The 14,385-nt window shown below is 43.1% G+C and overlaps 1 protein-coding gene across 1 annotated transcript in view; it reads left to right on the top strand.

The window, feature by feature from the left end:
• DST (dystonin) overlaps positions 1-14,385 on the top strand; it is a 406,366-nt gene that overhangs the window by 344,302 nt on the left and 47,679 nt on the right. Inside the window, 8 exon segments of the mRNA XM_086370990.1 lie at positions 1,806-1,925; positions 2,095-2,202; positions 3,990-4,208; positions 9,227-9,430; positions 10,612-10,843; positions 11,688-11,914; positions 13,392-13,514; positions 13,638-13,739. Coding sequence (XP_086227116.1) covers positions 1,806-1,925; positions 2,095-2,202; positions 3,990-4,208; positions 9,227-9,430; positions 10,612-10,843; positions 11,688-11,914; positions 13,392-13,514; positions 13,638-13,739 — 1,335 coding nt within the window.

The following is a 14,385-nucleotide window of genomic DNA, read 5'->3' on the forward strand; positions in this document are numbered from 1 at the left end:
ACGCTTTCTGTCTTGCAAGGCTTCCCCTTTCCTGTACCTTTGACTAGAGAGAGGCTTTCCTGGGGGCCTTGTCTGGCCTCTGGGTGCTTCTGGGGGGCAGTTTCTCCAGCATCCCGTCCAGGGTGTGGGAGCAAAAGAAAACCAGGGGACTGGCCTCTGTGGTGTTCCTGGGGTCCAAGACTCGTAGCAGTTCTGCTTTCCTGTCTCCCGGATCCTCCTGGTGTGTGTTCTGTATGATGCCCGGGCTCTGAGATGCATCAGTCCTTGGGTGAAAAGCATGTCTTCTCCACCCTCCTGTGAGTCTGCAGAGTGTTGCCTTGTGTCTTAAGAGCATGAGTTATCTTCCAGTTTAGTGTCTTACCTCCACCCTCACCCGCCTCCACTTACTATCCCCCGACCCCAAACTGGGTTTCCAGGTGCTCTTGAAAAATTAGGGGCTTCCCTGGTGGCTCAGATGGTAAAGAATCTGCCTGCAATGCAGGAGACCTGGGTTCAATCCCTGGGAAGATCCTCTGGAGAAGGAAATGGCAACCCACTCCAGTACTCTGACCTGGAGAATTCCATGGACAGGGGAACCTGGCTGCAGTCCATGGGGTTACAAAGAGTCGGACACCACTGAGCTACTGACACTTGAAAAATTGGAGGTTCTGGCAGTACCGGACTTGAAAATCACAATCTCTCTCTCTCACTCTTTCTGCCGAGGTGTTGTTAATTACCATTTATAGTCGGCACTGTGTTGACTGGTACTGCTTGCCTGCTGTATTTGTTCATGATAACTGGAAGGCATGGGGTGTGTCTGGTACAAAGTATAGAAAGTGTTCATACTCTTTGATTTAGAAGTCATCTTCTAGGAATCAACTCTAAGGGACTACTTAGAGATGCCAACGGAAATTTATTTACATTTATTTACAAGCATATCCATTACTGCATTGTTTGTGTAACATCAGACAAATGCAGAGAACCTAAGTGAAAATATCCAAGGATGCTGGGATACAATTATGGTATTTTAAAAATCACACTTTTGACATGGGAAAGGTTCACCATAAATGAAAAAGAATGAGACCGTTTATACGGTATTATCTCAGCACTTTCTAAGTTTTAACTTCTGAAAGAAAATTCACTGAAATAACGATAGTATTAACTTCAGCTTTTAATTTTCTTCTATGTATTTTTCTGTACTTTGCAGATTTAGACCACAAATTATTCTTGTGATCAGGAAAAGAAAAATCTCTTAAAATATTTAAGAAGGCTTTTGAAAATGTATTCTGCTGTTATTAAATGAGAGGCAAAACATGATGCATGAGACATTTGGGGTACACTCTGCATACATGGAAAGATATTTTCCACAAGCAGTAAATAAATGGGACTACGTCATTCTTTTTGCTAGGAATTGCGGACTTTGATAGCAGAATGTTACCTGCATATCACATTAAAGTGATACAGTGAAGGATGAAGTGATGTAAAGATGGTGTCTAACCACTCTTATAGCTGCTTAATTTATATAGTATTGTATAGAAAATCTTTATATCACCACCAGGGAGAAGGCAGCAGTGTGAGCGATCCTCACATCATTACCATGTTATGGATTCAGCACATTTTAAGAGGTTGTGTTTAATTTCTCTGTGGAAACTTCTCCTTTCTCTTTATAACATGAGTCACTCTCATGGATCATTTCCGGTTGCCATGAGGAGACAGGCCCAGATTTTCCATTTATGTGATAAGGATATTTGAAAGACATGTAGATAGATATTTCTCTGGCACCAGTTACAGGAACTTGCTGACCTGATTATTTATCTTTTGTTTAGTTTGACCAAGCGGCCGATGCTGAGTTAGCCTGGATTAATGAAACAGAGAAGAAATTGACGTCTCTGGGTGACATCAGGCTTGAGCAAGACCAGACCTCCGCTCAGCTGCAGGTTCAAAAGGTGAAGACACAGGTTTCCAGTCACATCTGTGTGGTTTGTCAGCGTGCTCCGAGGAGATGCACTTGCATGATTGAGTGTGACTTAGTCATTTTAACTGCTTTGCCTTATTGTTTTTGTTTTAATCATATGCTCTCTTTAAAAAAAAAAATCTGTATTTTGGTAAATACAGACGTTCACCATGGAGATTTTGCGACACAAGGACATTATTGATGAGCTTGTTAAATCTGGACATAAAATCATGAGCACGTGCAGCGAAGAGGAAAAGCAGCCTATGAAGGTACAATCTCGTCCATGTGACTAGTGTGAGACCCGTAAGCAGACAGTGTGTGTGGGGCTTTCACTCGGAGAAAAGCTCTTTTCCTTTATCCACAGCTGCTGTTTAAACAGCTAAATCATTAGTTTTAAATAAAACATTTTTCAAGCTTACAGAATAACAGTGAAAAGAATACTCCTTAAGGGAATCACTTTGGGGATAATCTTTTTTAATAGACAGAAAAGCTATTAATGTTTGAATCCTTGAGTAACTGGGACCCATTAAGCATCCAATTAATGTTTGCTGTATTATCATTGCTATTATCAGAGTAAATTGTTATTCTATACGTCAACTGTTGTTTATAGGTTTCAGGAACATTGGGTCCTCTGGAGTCGAAACAAAACCTGAAATACGTAGTTCTCTCTAGCTTAAACCCATTCTGTATAAAGTTACAGTAATCCATATAGAAAAAAAGGAGTGGAGTCATTAAGGAAGTATTCGGTTTATGTAGTTTTAATGATCTTTACATTGGTGGGAAAGCAGCCTCAAATAAAAATGTTTAGTTCAATTCATATTCAGACCTCTGAGCAGCATAAAGAAATTAATGCTTCTCATAGGAAAATAGCCCATGGCAGAAAAACATATTTGTTATACAAATGTCTATGCCTAAGATCCCATTGAAAAGATGGTGCATTGCTTTTATTTAAATACTCCACAGTGGCACTTGGTTTTAATATAATCTTTATTATTTTTGCAAAAAATCTTATGTGAAAAATATAGATGATCATGAAAGAATCTCTGTGTTATTCTGTGGTTTATTAGGTTATGGTTGTGCTCTGTCTTTTGCTATTGGATTATAATGAATTTATACCATAAACAAGATCACTGTGACCACCCGATCAAATCAGTGTACAGCATAATATTCTACTTTGCTTCTCAGTCTATGTAATTAATTTTCCTGACTAGGAGTCCCTTTTAGAATTTCATTCTTGAAAGACAGTCCTTGTATTTTAACAGAAAGTAGTGTCCGTGTTGGACTTGGCAGGTAGCTCAGTGTTAAAGAATCCACCTGCCAATGCAGGAGACTTGGGTTTGACCCTTGGGTCAGATAGATCCCCTGGAGGAGGAAACAGCAACCCACTCCAGTATTTTTGTCTGGAACATCCCATGGACAGCGAAGCCTGGCAGGCTACAGCCCATGGGGTCACAAGAGTCAGACGTGACTGAGCGACTGAGCGTGGACTTGCCGTCCGTGTTGCCAGACCCTTCTCTCACATAGAAGACCTGGAAGAAATTGTGTTTGGGAAGCTCAGTCTCTTAGAACAACTTGAGACTTTTTATTTATTTGGGGGGTGGTTTGTTACCTAATATTTTTTGAGAAGTCCTCCATGTTATCAAGCCCCCTGATTTTTGATGACTGCATAGAAATTCATGAGTATAGGAACATATACTCGTTTTTTACCGTAATCTCCAGTTGGTGTACTTTTAAAACTTTTAACACATTTTTGCTATTTTATACGTGAAATTTTTTTTATTGTAGTAAAAGCATAGCATTTGCATATAGCATTTTCAGCCTTGAAAAGGAGGGACTTCCTGCCTTATGCAACAACATAGCAAGGCCTTTCTTTTAAGATGAGCTTCTCTACATAGGCACTAACTAGCCGCTGTTGATCAGTCATTTACCATGCATTTATTCATTGAGTGCTTACTCTGTTCCAGGTGAATAGTGCTGATCAAGCACTCTGGAGTGTATATATGTGTCCCTTGGTTTGCCTGACTGGATAAACACATTTTGTCATCTGATTTTCTAGAAAAAACTGGACACGGTGCTGAAGAACTATGACGCCATCTGCCAGGTAAACTCGGAGAGGTACCTGCAGCTGGAGCGGGCCCAGTCCCTGGTGAGCCAGTTCTGGGAGACGTACGAGGAGCTCTGGCCGTGGCTGACGGACACGCAGAAGGCCATTGCTCAGCTGCCCGCCCCTGCCCTGGAGTACGAGACCCTGAGGCAGCAGCAGGAGGAGCACCGGGTGAGCTCAGGCCCCGGGCGGACGCGGGGGTCCCGGGGAAGGAACCACAGCTGTCAGGGGGCTTCTGGTTCAGACGCCTTCTGAGGTGGGGAAGTGTCCACCGTGCAGGGTCCGGTTTGCACAGTCTGCTCACCTCTGAGCCCCACCCAGCTGTCCTGGTCTGTGGCGGGAAGACTCATACGGGCAGACACCCTGTGCATGTCACGTGACACCGTCACAGCTCTTAGCACAGGAGTGGTGGCTCAGTGACAGAGAATCTGCCTGCCAGGGCAGGAGACACAAGAGACTCAGGTGCAGTCCTTGGGTCAGGAAGACCCCGGAAGTAAGAAATTGCAACCTGCTCCAGTATTCCTGCCTGGAAAATTCCATGGACTGAGGAGCCTGGCGGGCTGCAGTCCGTGAATGAGGTCACAAAGAGTTGGACACAAGTGAGCGTGCACGCTCTACGCCATACCAGTACATGCAGTGCACGCCGAGTGTGCAGTAAGACCCTCTTCTCAAAGCATCAGGGAAGTGAGCGTTCAAGTCCTTCCAGTTGATCAGGTCGAACTGCTTTCATGTACCCTAATTTGACTAAGTTTTATACTTCATAGTGGTGGGAGCCATCTGAATGTAAGCAGAAGAAATATGTGGAAGCAGCCTCACACAGACAAGGCTGTTGAGCTTGGAGAAAATAGACGCTGTAACAAATGTGGCAACGTTGTCATGAAATTCTGTGAAAAGCGAAAAACTGCTGAAGTTTAAAGACCAGTTGTCCCCCTTTTCTTTTAACCTTTTGTACATAGAAATCTTTTGAAGTTCTCTGCTCCTATAAGTTTACATGAGCAAATGAGAGAGTATTTTTCTATCTACAAATAAATCCTATTTTAGACATATAAAAAGGCATCATGAAGCCCTCGTTTCTGCAGTCACAGAAATGTTGATTAGCTTAAAATTTTGTGAGGGTTTGAGTGAGAAGATTCAAGACTGTTGGAAGAAAGTCTAGAATTCTTATTACTTATGATCTTGTGAACCTTAGTTACTCTCCTAGATCTGTATAAGATGTACTCCGAAACTACTACTACTACTATTCCAAGTCATCGAGTGTGTGCACGTGTATAAAGTTTAACTCGGTATATTACATCATCGTTTCAAGTAACGTGCTTATTGGTCTTATTGTTTACTCTTTAAATGTATTGGCATTGGAAAGGATCTTTTAAGTATTTGTTTAGAAGAGCTTTAGAGGACACTTTAGTGCACAAAATGGAAACTTTGTGGCATTCTATCTAAATTGTTCAGTGGGAGAAAGACTTATAAACTATGTATAATTAATTTTAGTAGAAAGGTTATATTTGGCAGAAATCCTCATGCCTAGCCACAGAATGATTTTTAAGATAAAATATTTCAAAAAAATATATTTCATGGATCTCTTCTACTCTGAGGTGAGATTTGAGTAGCTGTTTTTCAGCATAACATCAAATAGGTCGAAAAGAATCGTTACTGAATGGAAAATTTTAAAATTGAGTTAATTTTCCTTTTTGGCATAATCTTTCAGTTCTCAAAACAAATACAAGATTTGTATGGAGAAAGAGGATTTCAAAACTTTGTAGCCAAATCTTCAAATTGTTCAAACTAAATTACTCAGAATATTTGCAGCATTCTTCTGCAACTTCATAGCGTCCACTTCACTGTCCTGGGGAATATGTTTTCATTCATTCTAGCCAGGAATGAAATATGGCCCTGAGAGCCATGTTATAAATAAGCGGTAGTTACCTTGAAGTCACATTAAGTATCTCCTGAATGAGTGGGCTCTGAGGATGGTTGCCAAGAATCATTTTGTTATGTATAAACCTCTCCTGCCAAGCCTTTTCTCCATGCACACACGTACCAAGCAGCTGTCCTGTGACTGTTTGCTTGTCTGTCATGGAGTAGTCTTCAGAAGGCTCATCTGACAACTTCTCGGGAAAGGTGTTTGCTACACAGGTGGGGCTTCCCTGATAGCTCAGTTGGTAAAGAATCCACCTGCAAGGCAGGAGACCCTGGTTCAATTCTTGGGTTGGAAAGATCCACTGGAGAAGGGATAGGCTACCCATTCCGGTGTTCTTGGGCTTCCCTTGGGATCAGCTGGTAAAGAATCCGCCTGCAATGTGGGAGACCTGAATTCCATCCCTGGGTTGGGAAGATCCCCTGGACAAGGGAAAGGTTACCCACTCCAGTATTCTGGCCTGGAGAATTCCATAGACTGTATAGTCCATGGGGTCAGTTGCAGAGAATCGGACATGACTGAGCAACTTGCACTGCACAGGTGACAGCCACTTAGAGTCCAGGCTACTCAAGAGCTCTCAGCAGAGATCCCTCACTTTACCGAGAGTCCCTTGATACTCATAGTATGAACTGCTTTTTCAAACATGCCCTCTGGGATGTTGAAGCCAGAACTTGGGTGACATGTTTCTTCTCCATGAGATTGTATAGTAGCCGATCTTACCATCATCACCTCCATTCTATAGAACAGGATGAATTTATCAAATAATGTAGAACAAAATGAGGAAATCGCTGCCTGGACTGCCCAGGGGCTGTGCCTAGCACATTAGACTGATTAGACCTTCCTTATTTTTTTATTTTTAAAGCTGATTTTTTTCTTATTTTGCTCTTTTCCAAAAGAATTTTGAGACCACCTTCAGAAAAACTTCAAAAATAGAGATATTGCACTGGGGTTTATTCATGATGTACTGAACCGTTTTCTCAACCACTTCGTAAAGAATTTGCATGACTGATTTTAGTAGCCACTTTTAAAAAAATTATTTATTTTCAATTGAAGGATAGTTGCTTTACAATATTCTGTTGGTTTCTGCCATACATCAGCATGAATCAGCCATAGGTATGCACATGTCCCCTCCCTCTGAAGCCTCTCTTTCACCTCCCACTCGGCCTATTCCTCGAAGTTGTCACAGAGCCCCAAGTTGAGTTCTTGAGTCATGCGGCAAATTCCCACTGGCGCTCTGTTTACATGTGATAGTGTATACCTTTCCATGCCACTCTCTCCATTCGTCCCACTCTCTCCTTTCCCCAAACCCCCTGTGTCCGTAAGTCTGTTCTCTAGGTCTGCTTCTTCACTGCTGCTGCTGCTGCTAAGTTGCTTCAGTCATGTCCGACTCTGTGCAGCCCCATAGACGGCAGCCCACCAGGCTCCCCTGTCCCTGGGATTCTTCAGGCAAGAACACTGGAGTGGGTTGCCATTTCCTTCTCCAATACATGAAAGTGAAAAGTGAAAGTGAAGTTGCTCAGTCATGTCCGACTCTTCGCGACCCCGTGGACTGCAGCCCACCAGGCTCCTCCGTCCACGGGATTCCTGCTGCCCTGCAAACAGGTTCATCAGTACCATCTTTCTAGATTCCTCAGTTCAGTTCAGTTCAGTCACTCAGTCATGTCCGACTCTTTGCCACCCCATGAATCGCAGCACGCCAGGCCTCCCTGTCCATCACCAACTCCCGGAGTTCACCCAGACTCACGTCCATCGAGTCAGTGATGCCATCTAGCCATCTCATCCTCTGTCGTCCCCTTCTCCTCCTGCCCCCAATCCCTCCCAGCATCAGAGTCTTTTCCAATGAGTCAACTCTTCGCATGAGGTGGCCAAAGTACTGGAGTTTCAGATTTAGCATATATATGCGTTAATATGCGATATTTGTTTTTCTCTTTCTGACTTACTTCACTGTGTATAATAGACTCTGGGTTCATCCACCTCATTAGCACTGACTCAGATGCATTCCTTAGTGGCCACTTTTAAAATAAAAGTCCATGCGTGTGGCCATCCTGGTGATTCTGCTCAATGAGTGATGGAAATTAAAATATTTGCAGAGAAAGATTGTTTTCCTCTAGACTGTCTTTCCTGAGTGTAATTTCTCTCAGAGGAGCTTTCACCAGGGGCTAGATAGCAGCGTGGAGGCACACCTTCTGGTGAGGATGAGAAGCTGCTGGTTAGGGAAACTCAGGAATAACGGAGAGAAATGGGGCACCTCAGTGCCGCAGGAGGCTGGCCCTGGAGAAGGCTGTGGACAGTCACAGGAGGCCCTGGACTCTGGAGAGAGTCACGATCCCCAGTGGAGCCATCTCCCCAGAAGGAATGGGGCTCCACCTGGATTCCACTTCCCTCATTAGTATCACTACCATCATATTTCTTGATTAGATATTATGCAGAATACTCATATGTCACATGTTTTCTCTTAAGTACACCTTACAGTTAATACTCGGTATACAGCTGTGTGTTTGATAGATGGGTTGATTACCCTTGCAGCCATGAACATTTAAAAATAAGTGCCAGTAGATTTGTTTATATACGTGAGTATCACACAGATCACATATATACATAGAATAGATTCACAGATACATAATGTAATATATATGGACACTTTTTTGTTGGTTTACATACAGTATAATGACAATGCCTTGTGCATTGTATTATGTATAATATATATATAATATATATGCCATATATCCATTCTCTTCCATATAATATAATGAAAGTGCCTCACTTATCTGTCGTATTTTCTCTCAGCATCATGTCCACCTTCTAGTGAGCTTCTTTTCCTTTCTTCTTCTCCCTCCCTCTACCTTCCATCCTAACTTCTAAATAATTTTCATATGTATCACGAATGTGCAGAAAGGAATACTGAGAATTACAGCTTGGTCTCTATAGGTTGGGGCATAGTGAGTTCATAATCCTTTTATGTAATAGGACCCTCGGCTAATACTCTTGTTAGAACGTACTGCTCTTAGTAGAAAAGTCGTAATGAATTGGGAGTAGGTGCTTCACTCATCCAGAAGTTTTGCATGTGCCCTGAGAGGGACTTGACACGACCAGACTGTTGTTTAATCTTTGTGTCAGGGGCATCTCTTCCTGGCGGAGGGCTGCTGGTTCAGAGCCTTGTGATGGGAGGGTGTGTGTTTGGGGTTCCGTGCCAGCTGGATGCACTGAGGATGTTGACAGCTGTGTGGTGGAGGTGCGCCTCTGAGATACTGAAATGCTGTTTGCTTTGTTGTAGCAACTGCGAGAGTTGATAGCCGAACACAAGCCTCATATAGATAAGATGAACAAAACTGGGCCGCAGTTATTGGAGCTGAGCCCGAGGGAAGGCTTTTCTATCCAAGAGAAGTACGTGGCTGCGGACACCCTCTACAGTCAGATTAAAGAAGATGTCAGAAAGCGAGCTGTGGCCCTGGATGAAGCCATTTCTCAGTCAACTCAGGTGAGGCTTTGCACCCCGAGTGCGACGGGCTCTGCCACAGCAGTGCTTGGGAGGATGGTCTCCAGGTCTCCTAATTCAACTCCAGCTGAAATTGTTTCATTGCATTAACTCTTGAGTATGGATGTTTTAGTCTCAGAGGTGATACTTGCCTGCATCCAGTCCTTACATTTCTCTGCCTGCTTGTATATAAGTAAGGCATAATTTTCAGTGACTTAAGAAATATGCGGTTGTCCAGACATCTAAATAAGTGTCCATCTAGAGTGGAATTCTGTGTTTGCCATTGGAAGAGATAAAAGAAAGTGTGATTATCATTATTAATAAATCACTCCCAAGATAGCAATAAGATGACTATGAAGGATAGGCTGAAGAAGAAGAAAGAAAAGTTGAAAAAAATTATTTTGAAAATATCTTTCTCAAGAAGTCTATTTGCAGTACCTGCAGATTTTCCATTTTGAAGGCTTGGTGTTTATTTTTAGATACCCTGGTCCATTTCCTGTAATCCTGGCTTGACAGTTCATTTAATGTTGAGGATTGTGTGAAATCTATTAATATAAATGAACAAGTGTTTATAACTTTGCTTCGTTGTCTGTGGAAATTTAAAATTCTTTCATGGATCTCATTATGGGTTTGACCATGAATTAAATGCAAGCTTCCATCACATCTTTTGTTTTGTTTTGTTTTTTTAACATTTTTTAGTTCAGGACACTTGTAAATTAAGAAATCCCTTTCATCTCATCAAACCTGCCCATGAATTTCACAGTAAAAATGTAACTTTTTGAGATGCCAAAATAATCAGTAAAGTGAATGAAACTATCAGTGTTGATAGACATCCAGATTATTGAACTAATTTTCAAAATTATTGTTATTTTGATTGCAGTAATATGCAGCAGTCGTCAGATGCTGCCGTCGGGTGGCCCGATTGTATATTAACAGACACCATTTGTAATGAATTTATTTCCAAGCAGCAGTCCTGTGCCCATAGCAGTGTGACTCAGAGAGGCGTACATAAGCTGTGATTCTAGGAATAGGTTCCCTCACCAGCTGGATGGAGCTCTCTTTGGATGTGTTCACAGCGGGGCCAAGGTTTGGTTCCCGGCCGTGATCTTAAGCAGGAGTTTGGTCGCTTGAATCCCACCCGTGGTGTCTTTCCCTTGTAAGCGGCCCCTGTGCTTGACCCGCAGTTCCACGACAAGATCGACCAGATCCTGGAGAGCCTGGAGCGTGTGGTGGAGCGGCTGCGGCAGCCGCCGTCCATCTCGGCGGAGGTGGAGAAGATCAGGGAGCAGGTCAGTGAGAACAAGAATGTGGCAGTGGACATGGAGAAGCTGCAGCCTCTGTACGAGACCCTCAGACAGCGGGGCGAGGAGATGATCGCGCGGTCCCAGGGCACGGACAAGGACATATCTGCCAAAGGTGAGCCCTTTGGTGAAGGGACCTCTGAATGTTACTCTTAGAATGATTCTGGGTGTCCCCTGACAGCCCAGTTGCATATCAACACACTGGAGTTTAGGGAAAAAGTCTCACAGGTGGGGCTTGTTTGGGGTGGAAGGGCTGTGCACACCAGTCTCTGGTTACTGTCTTCCTGTGTCTGTGAAATCAGTCCAGTAAATACAGCATGCATCATGATACGAAACCATGTGGTCTCCAGGCCCTTTAAATCAGGTGATTAAAGCATAATGCTAATTAAAGACCAAACCTAGGGATAGCGTGTCCTCGTTACTGACTGCATTAACTAATGTAACGGGTACCCGATCCCACAGCCACAGAAATGGCCACCAGGGTCCTAAGCTGACACCTTAAAGGTCTGGCCTGGGGTTGAAAGGAAGAGCTTGTGCACAGGTCAATGGAAATTCATGGTAAGGGAATGCTAGAAGGGAACTCAAAATACGTGTCCTACTTCGTTACATTCCAGGGATTGCATGGACATCTCTATTCTTGATTTGGAGAGCATAAAGAATAGACTAAACCTCTTTTGGAAGTAGGGCCAGCCTTGGTGAACTCAGGTCTCCCCTGAGCTCCGGTGCCTCTGAGCATTGTCCTGTGTCAGGAGGACTTGGTTCATAAGGAACAGGACACCCTCGTGAACTGCATTTGTCTGGAAAGGCCACTGGGCCCGGGGATACCCACTAGATGGGCTCAACCCACATTTGGCCCAGGTTTAGATCCTTGGCAGACAGAATTGTGATTCCTGTGTGAGCTAGAAAGTTGTGCTTTTTTGATAAGGAAGTGTGTCTTCTCGATACTCTTCTGCTCGTAGCTGTTCAGGATAAGCTCGACCAGATGGTGTTCATCTGGGAGAACATCCACGTGCTGGTGGAGGAGCGGGAGGCCAAGCTGCTGGACGTGATGGAGCTGGCGGAGAAGTTCTGGTGTGATCACCTGTCCCTGGTGGTCACCACGAAAGACACACAGGACTTCATCCGCGACCTGGAGGACCCGGGCATCGACCCCTCCGTGGTGAAGCAGCAGCAGGAAGCAGCGGAGGTGAGCCGAGTCTCCCTTAAAGTTAAGAGAACAAGGCGTAGCGGCATGAATGCTGGGTTCCTTTAGTGTAAATATTTGGAATTATGCTGTTAAGACTGATACTTGACTCTGAAAGTGGAATGCACAGGATGTAGTACGGGAAAGAGTCCCCCCTCAGGTTTCCCTTGGAGAATGTGTATTTAGAAAGTTTCTCTCCGTCCCCGCTGCTTCTGCCTCACTGCTGGGCCTTGTCATGTCCTTTTTGTCTACAAAAGGAATCCAAGAGGCAGCCCCACCTGCAGTCTCTCTCCCTCCAGCCTCTAAGCTTACTGCCCATTGTCCTCTAGACCCGCTCTTGCTGTCCTGCGGCTTCAGAAGCCCTTGGAGGATTGCATCCATTACCCAGTATCCAGGTCACCTGGAACATAGGATCAGCCCTTTCCACCCCAGCCTAGCCCAGGCCTATGTTTCCAAAGCCACCTTTTTCTCCTCTCCTTTCCCCAGCTCCTTCTCCAAAGCAGCTTTGTTCTTTCTAGCATCTGCATTTTGCACATTTTGTTTCCTCGCCCTGGGATGCCTCTCCTGACATGCCTCTGGTGAATCTCACTCAGACTCCGAGGCTCGGGTGGATTGTCACCCTCCACCCTCTCGTATACTCAGCTGAGTCAGTCTGTTCCCATAGCACTCGCCTCAGTCCCAAGACTGCAGAGGGTGACTTCCTGTTGGCGGTACCTCTGTCTTTCCTGATGGACTTGGAGCCCCTTCTCCCTGTGTCTCCGATGCCTGGTTTGGGACTTGGTTCATCCGTGGTCAATAAATGCATCTTGAATGAATAAATGTAGTTAACCAAGAAAATGAAAGCAAAGATAGATTATTGCATATACTTTTTTTAAAAAAACAAGTATTTGTTTTATTTTTTAATTATTTATTTTAACTGGAGGATAGTTGCCTTACGATATTGTGATGGTTTTGCCATACAGCAACATGAATTGGCATTTCCGTCATAGGTTTTGTTTTGTTTTTGTACTTTACGTGTCCTAGGATAAAACTGAAAATCCAGAGTTAGATTATTCTACACCTGGTAACTAAGCAAATACATTAATTTGTGTGACGTCTTTAAGGTTATATTATACTTGTGTCTGTTTTAAGTGTGTATTGCCAAACTCATTGGTTTAAAAGACAAAACATATTTTCATGCTTTTCAGTACTGTTGATATTTTTTTAAAAAAACTTATTCTGTTATGTGTTACATGGAATTATTTCCTAAATATTGTCTTTATAATAAACACTTGACATTTGTTCCTTCAAAGGACACTTGTTCTTGGTTTTTCTATTGTTGAAAAAATTTAGTGCAGAAACTTAGAAAACAGGTGGAAAGAAAATAAAAATTGATTCTCATCCCGTTTCCTAGAGACAACTGCCATCAATGTCTGTGTGCATTTTTTTGGTTTCACTGTGGTTTGGCTTAAAACACTAAGGCTGCCATTTCTTATTCTAGGTCATAAGGGAGGAGATAGATGGATTGCAGGAAGAGCTGGACATGGTTATTAACCTCGGTTCTGAACTCATTGCTGCGTGTGGGGAGCCTGACAAGCCCATTGTCAAAAAAAGTATAGACGAGGTACAGCCCCCATTCCTAGCTCATCAGATGGTTTTTAAAAGGATTTTGCTAATTAAAGCATGTTTGATAGTAGTTGAAAATTTACCATATGACACTGAAAGAGTTCTGATATTTACATTGTAGCTAAATTCAGCATGGGATTCTCTCAACAAAGCTTGGAAAGATCGGGTAGACAGACTTGAGGAGGCGATGCAGACTGCCGTTCAGTACCAGGATGGACTGCAGGTAAGGCTTACAGCGTGTGCTGGAGGGGAGGGTTCAGATTAAACGATGCTCACAAATTCACGCGTTGGTATTGCCCCGTAGCTGCAGGTGTGATACTGTCAACTCACCTGCTTCGATTCGTGCTGTGTCTTTTCAAAGAGATTTCTGACACTGGAGATACATACAGATTTATAGACGCCCCTTTACACACATTCAGTGAAATTTACTTTGGAAAAAAAAATATTTTAACTTTTTAAGGTGAAAGTCACAGTATTTTTCATAAATGTCTCAACCCCAGACAGTGAAGTGGAGCTGAGTCTGAGTTCTGCCCTGGAGTTGAGTGGAGTCAGATGAAAGGGGTAAACACTGTCTAAAAATATCACCAAGTGTATGTAGCTCAAGTCAGACATAAAGAAATGTGATTTGAAGCCAGTGTTCCTGGTGAACTAAAATAGATTTCTATTTTATTAGGTCATAATCAGTCATGTAAAAAGTGTTTTCTTCTTTTCTGTGTATATAATCCCTTTTAATGGTGGTTTTTCACATCCCTCACAGATTCTCATTCAGTTCACTAACCAGTTTTTTAGTTTATTCTTTACATTAAAAATTCTCCTATCAGTTGAAGCCAACTCAGGGATCTTTCTCTCCCTATTTTCCTTAACGTTGT

Source organism: Bos grunniens, chromosome 23, assembly GCF_055505025.1.
Source record: "Bos grunniens cultivar Pamir isolate PY7600 chromosome 23, Bosgru_T2T1.0, whole genome shotgun sequence".
NCBI lineage: Eukaryota > Metazoa > Chordata > Mammalia > Artiodactyla > Bovidae > Bos > Bos grunniens.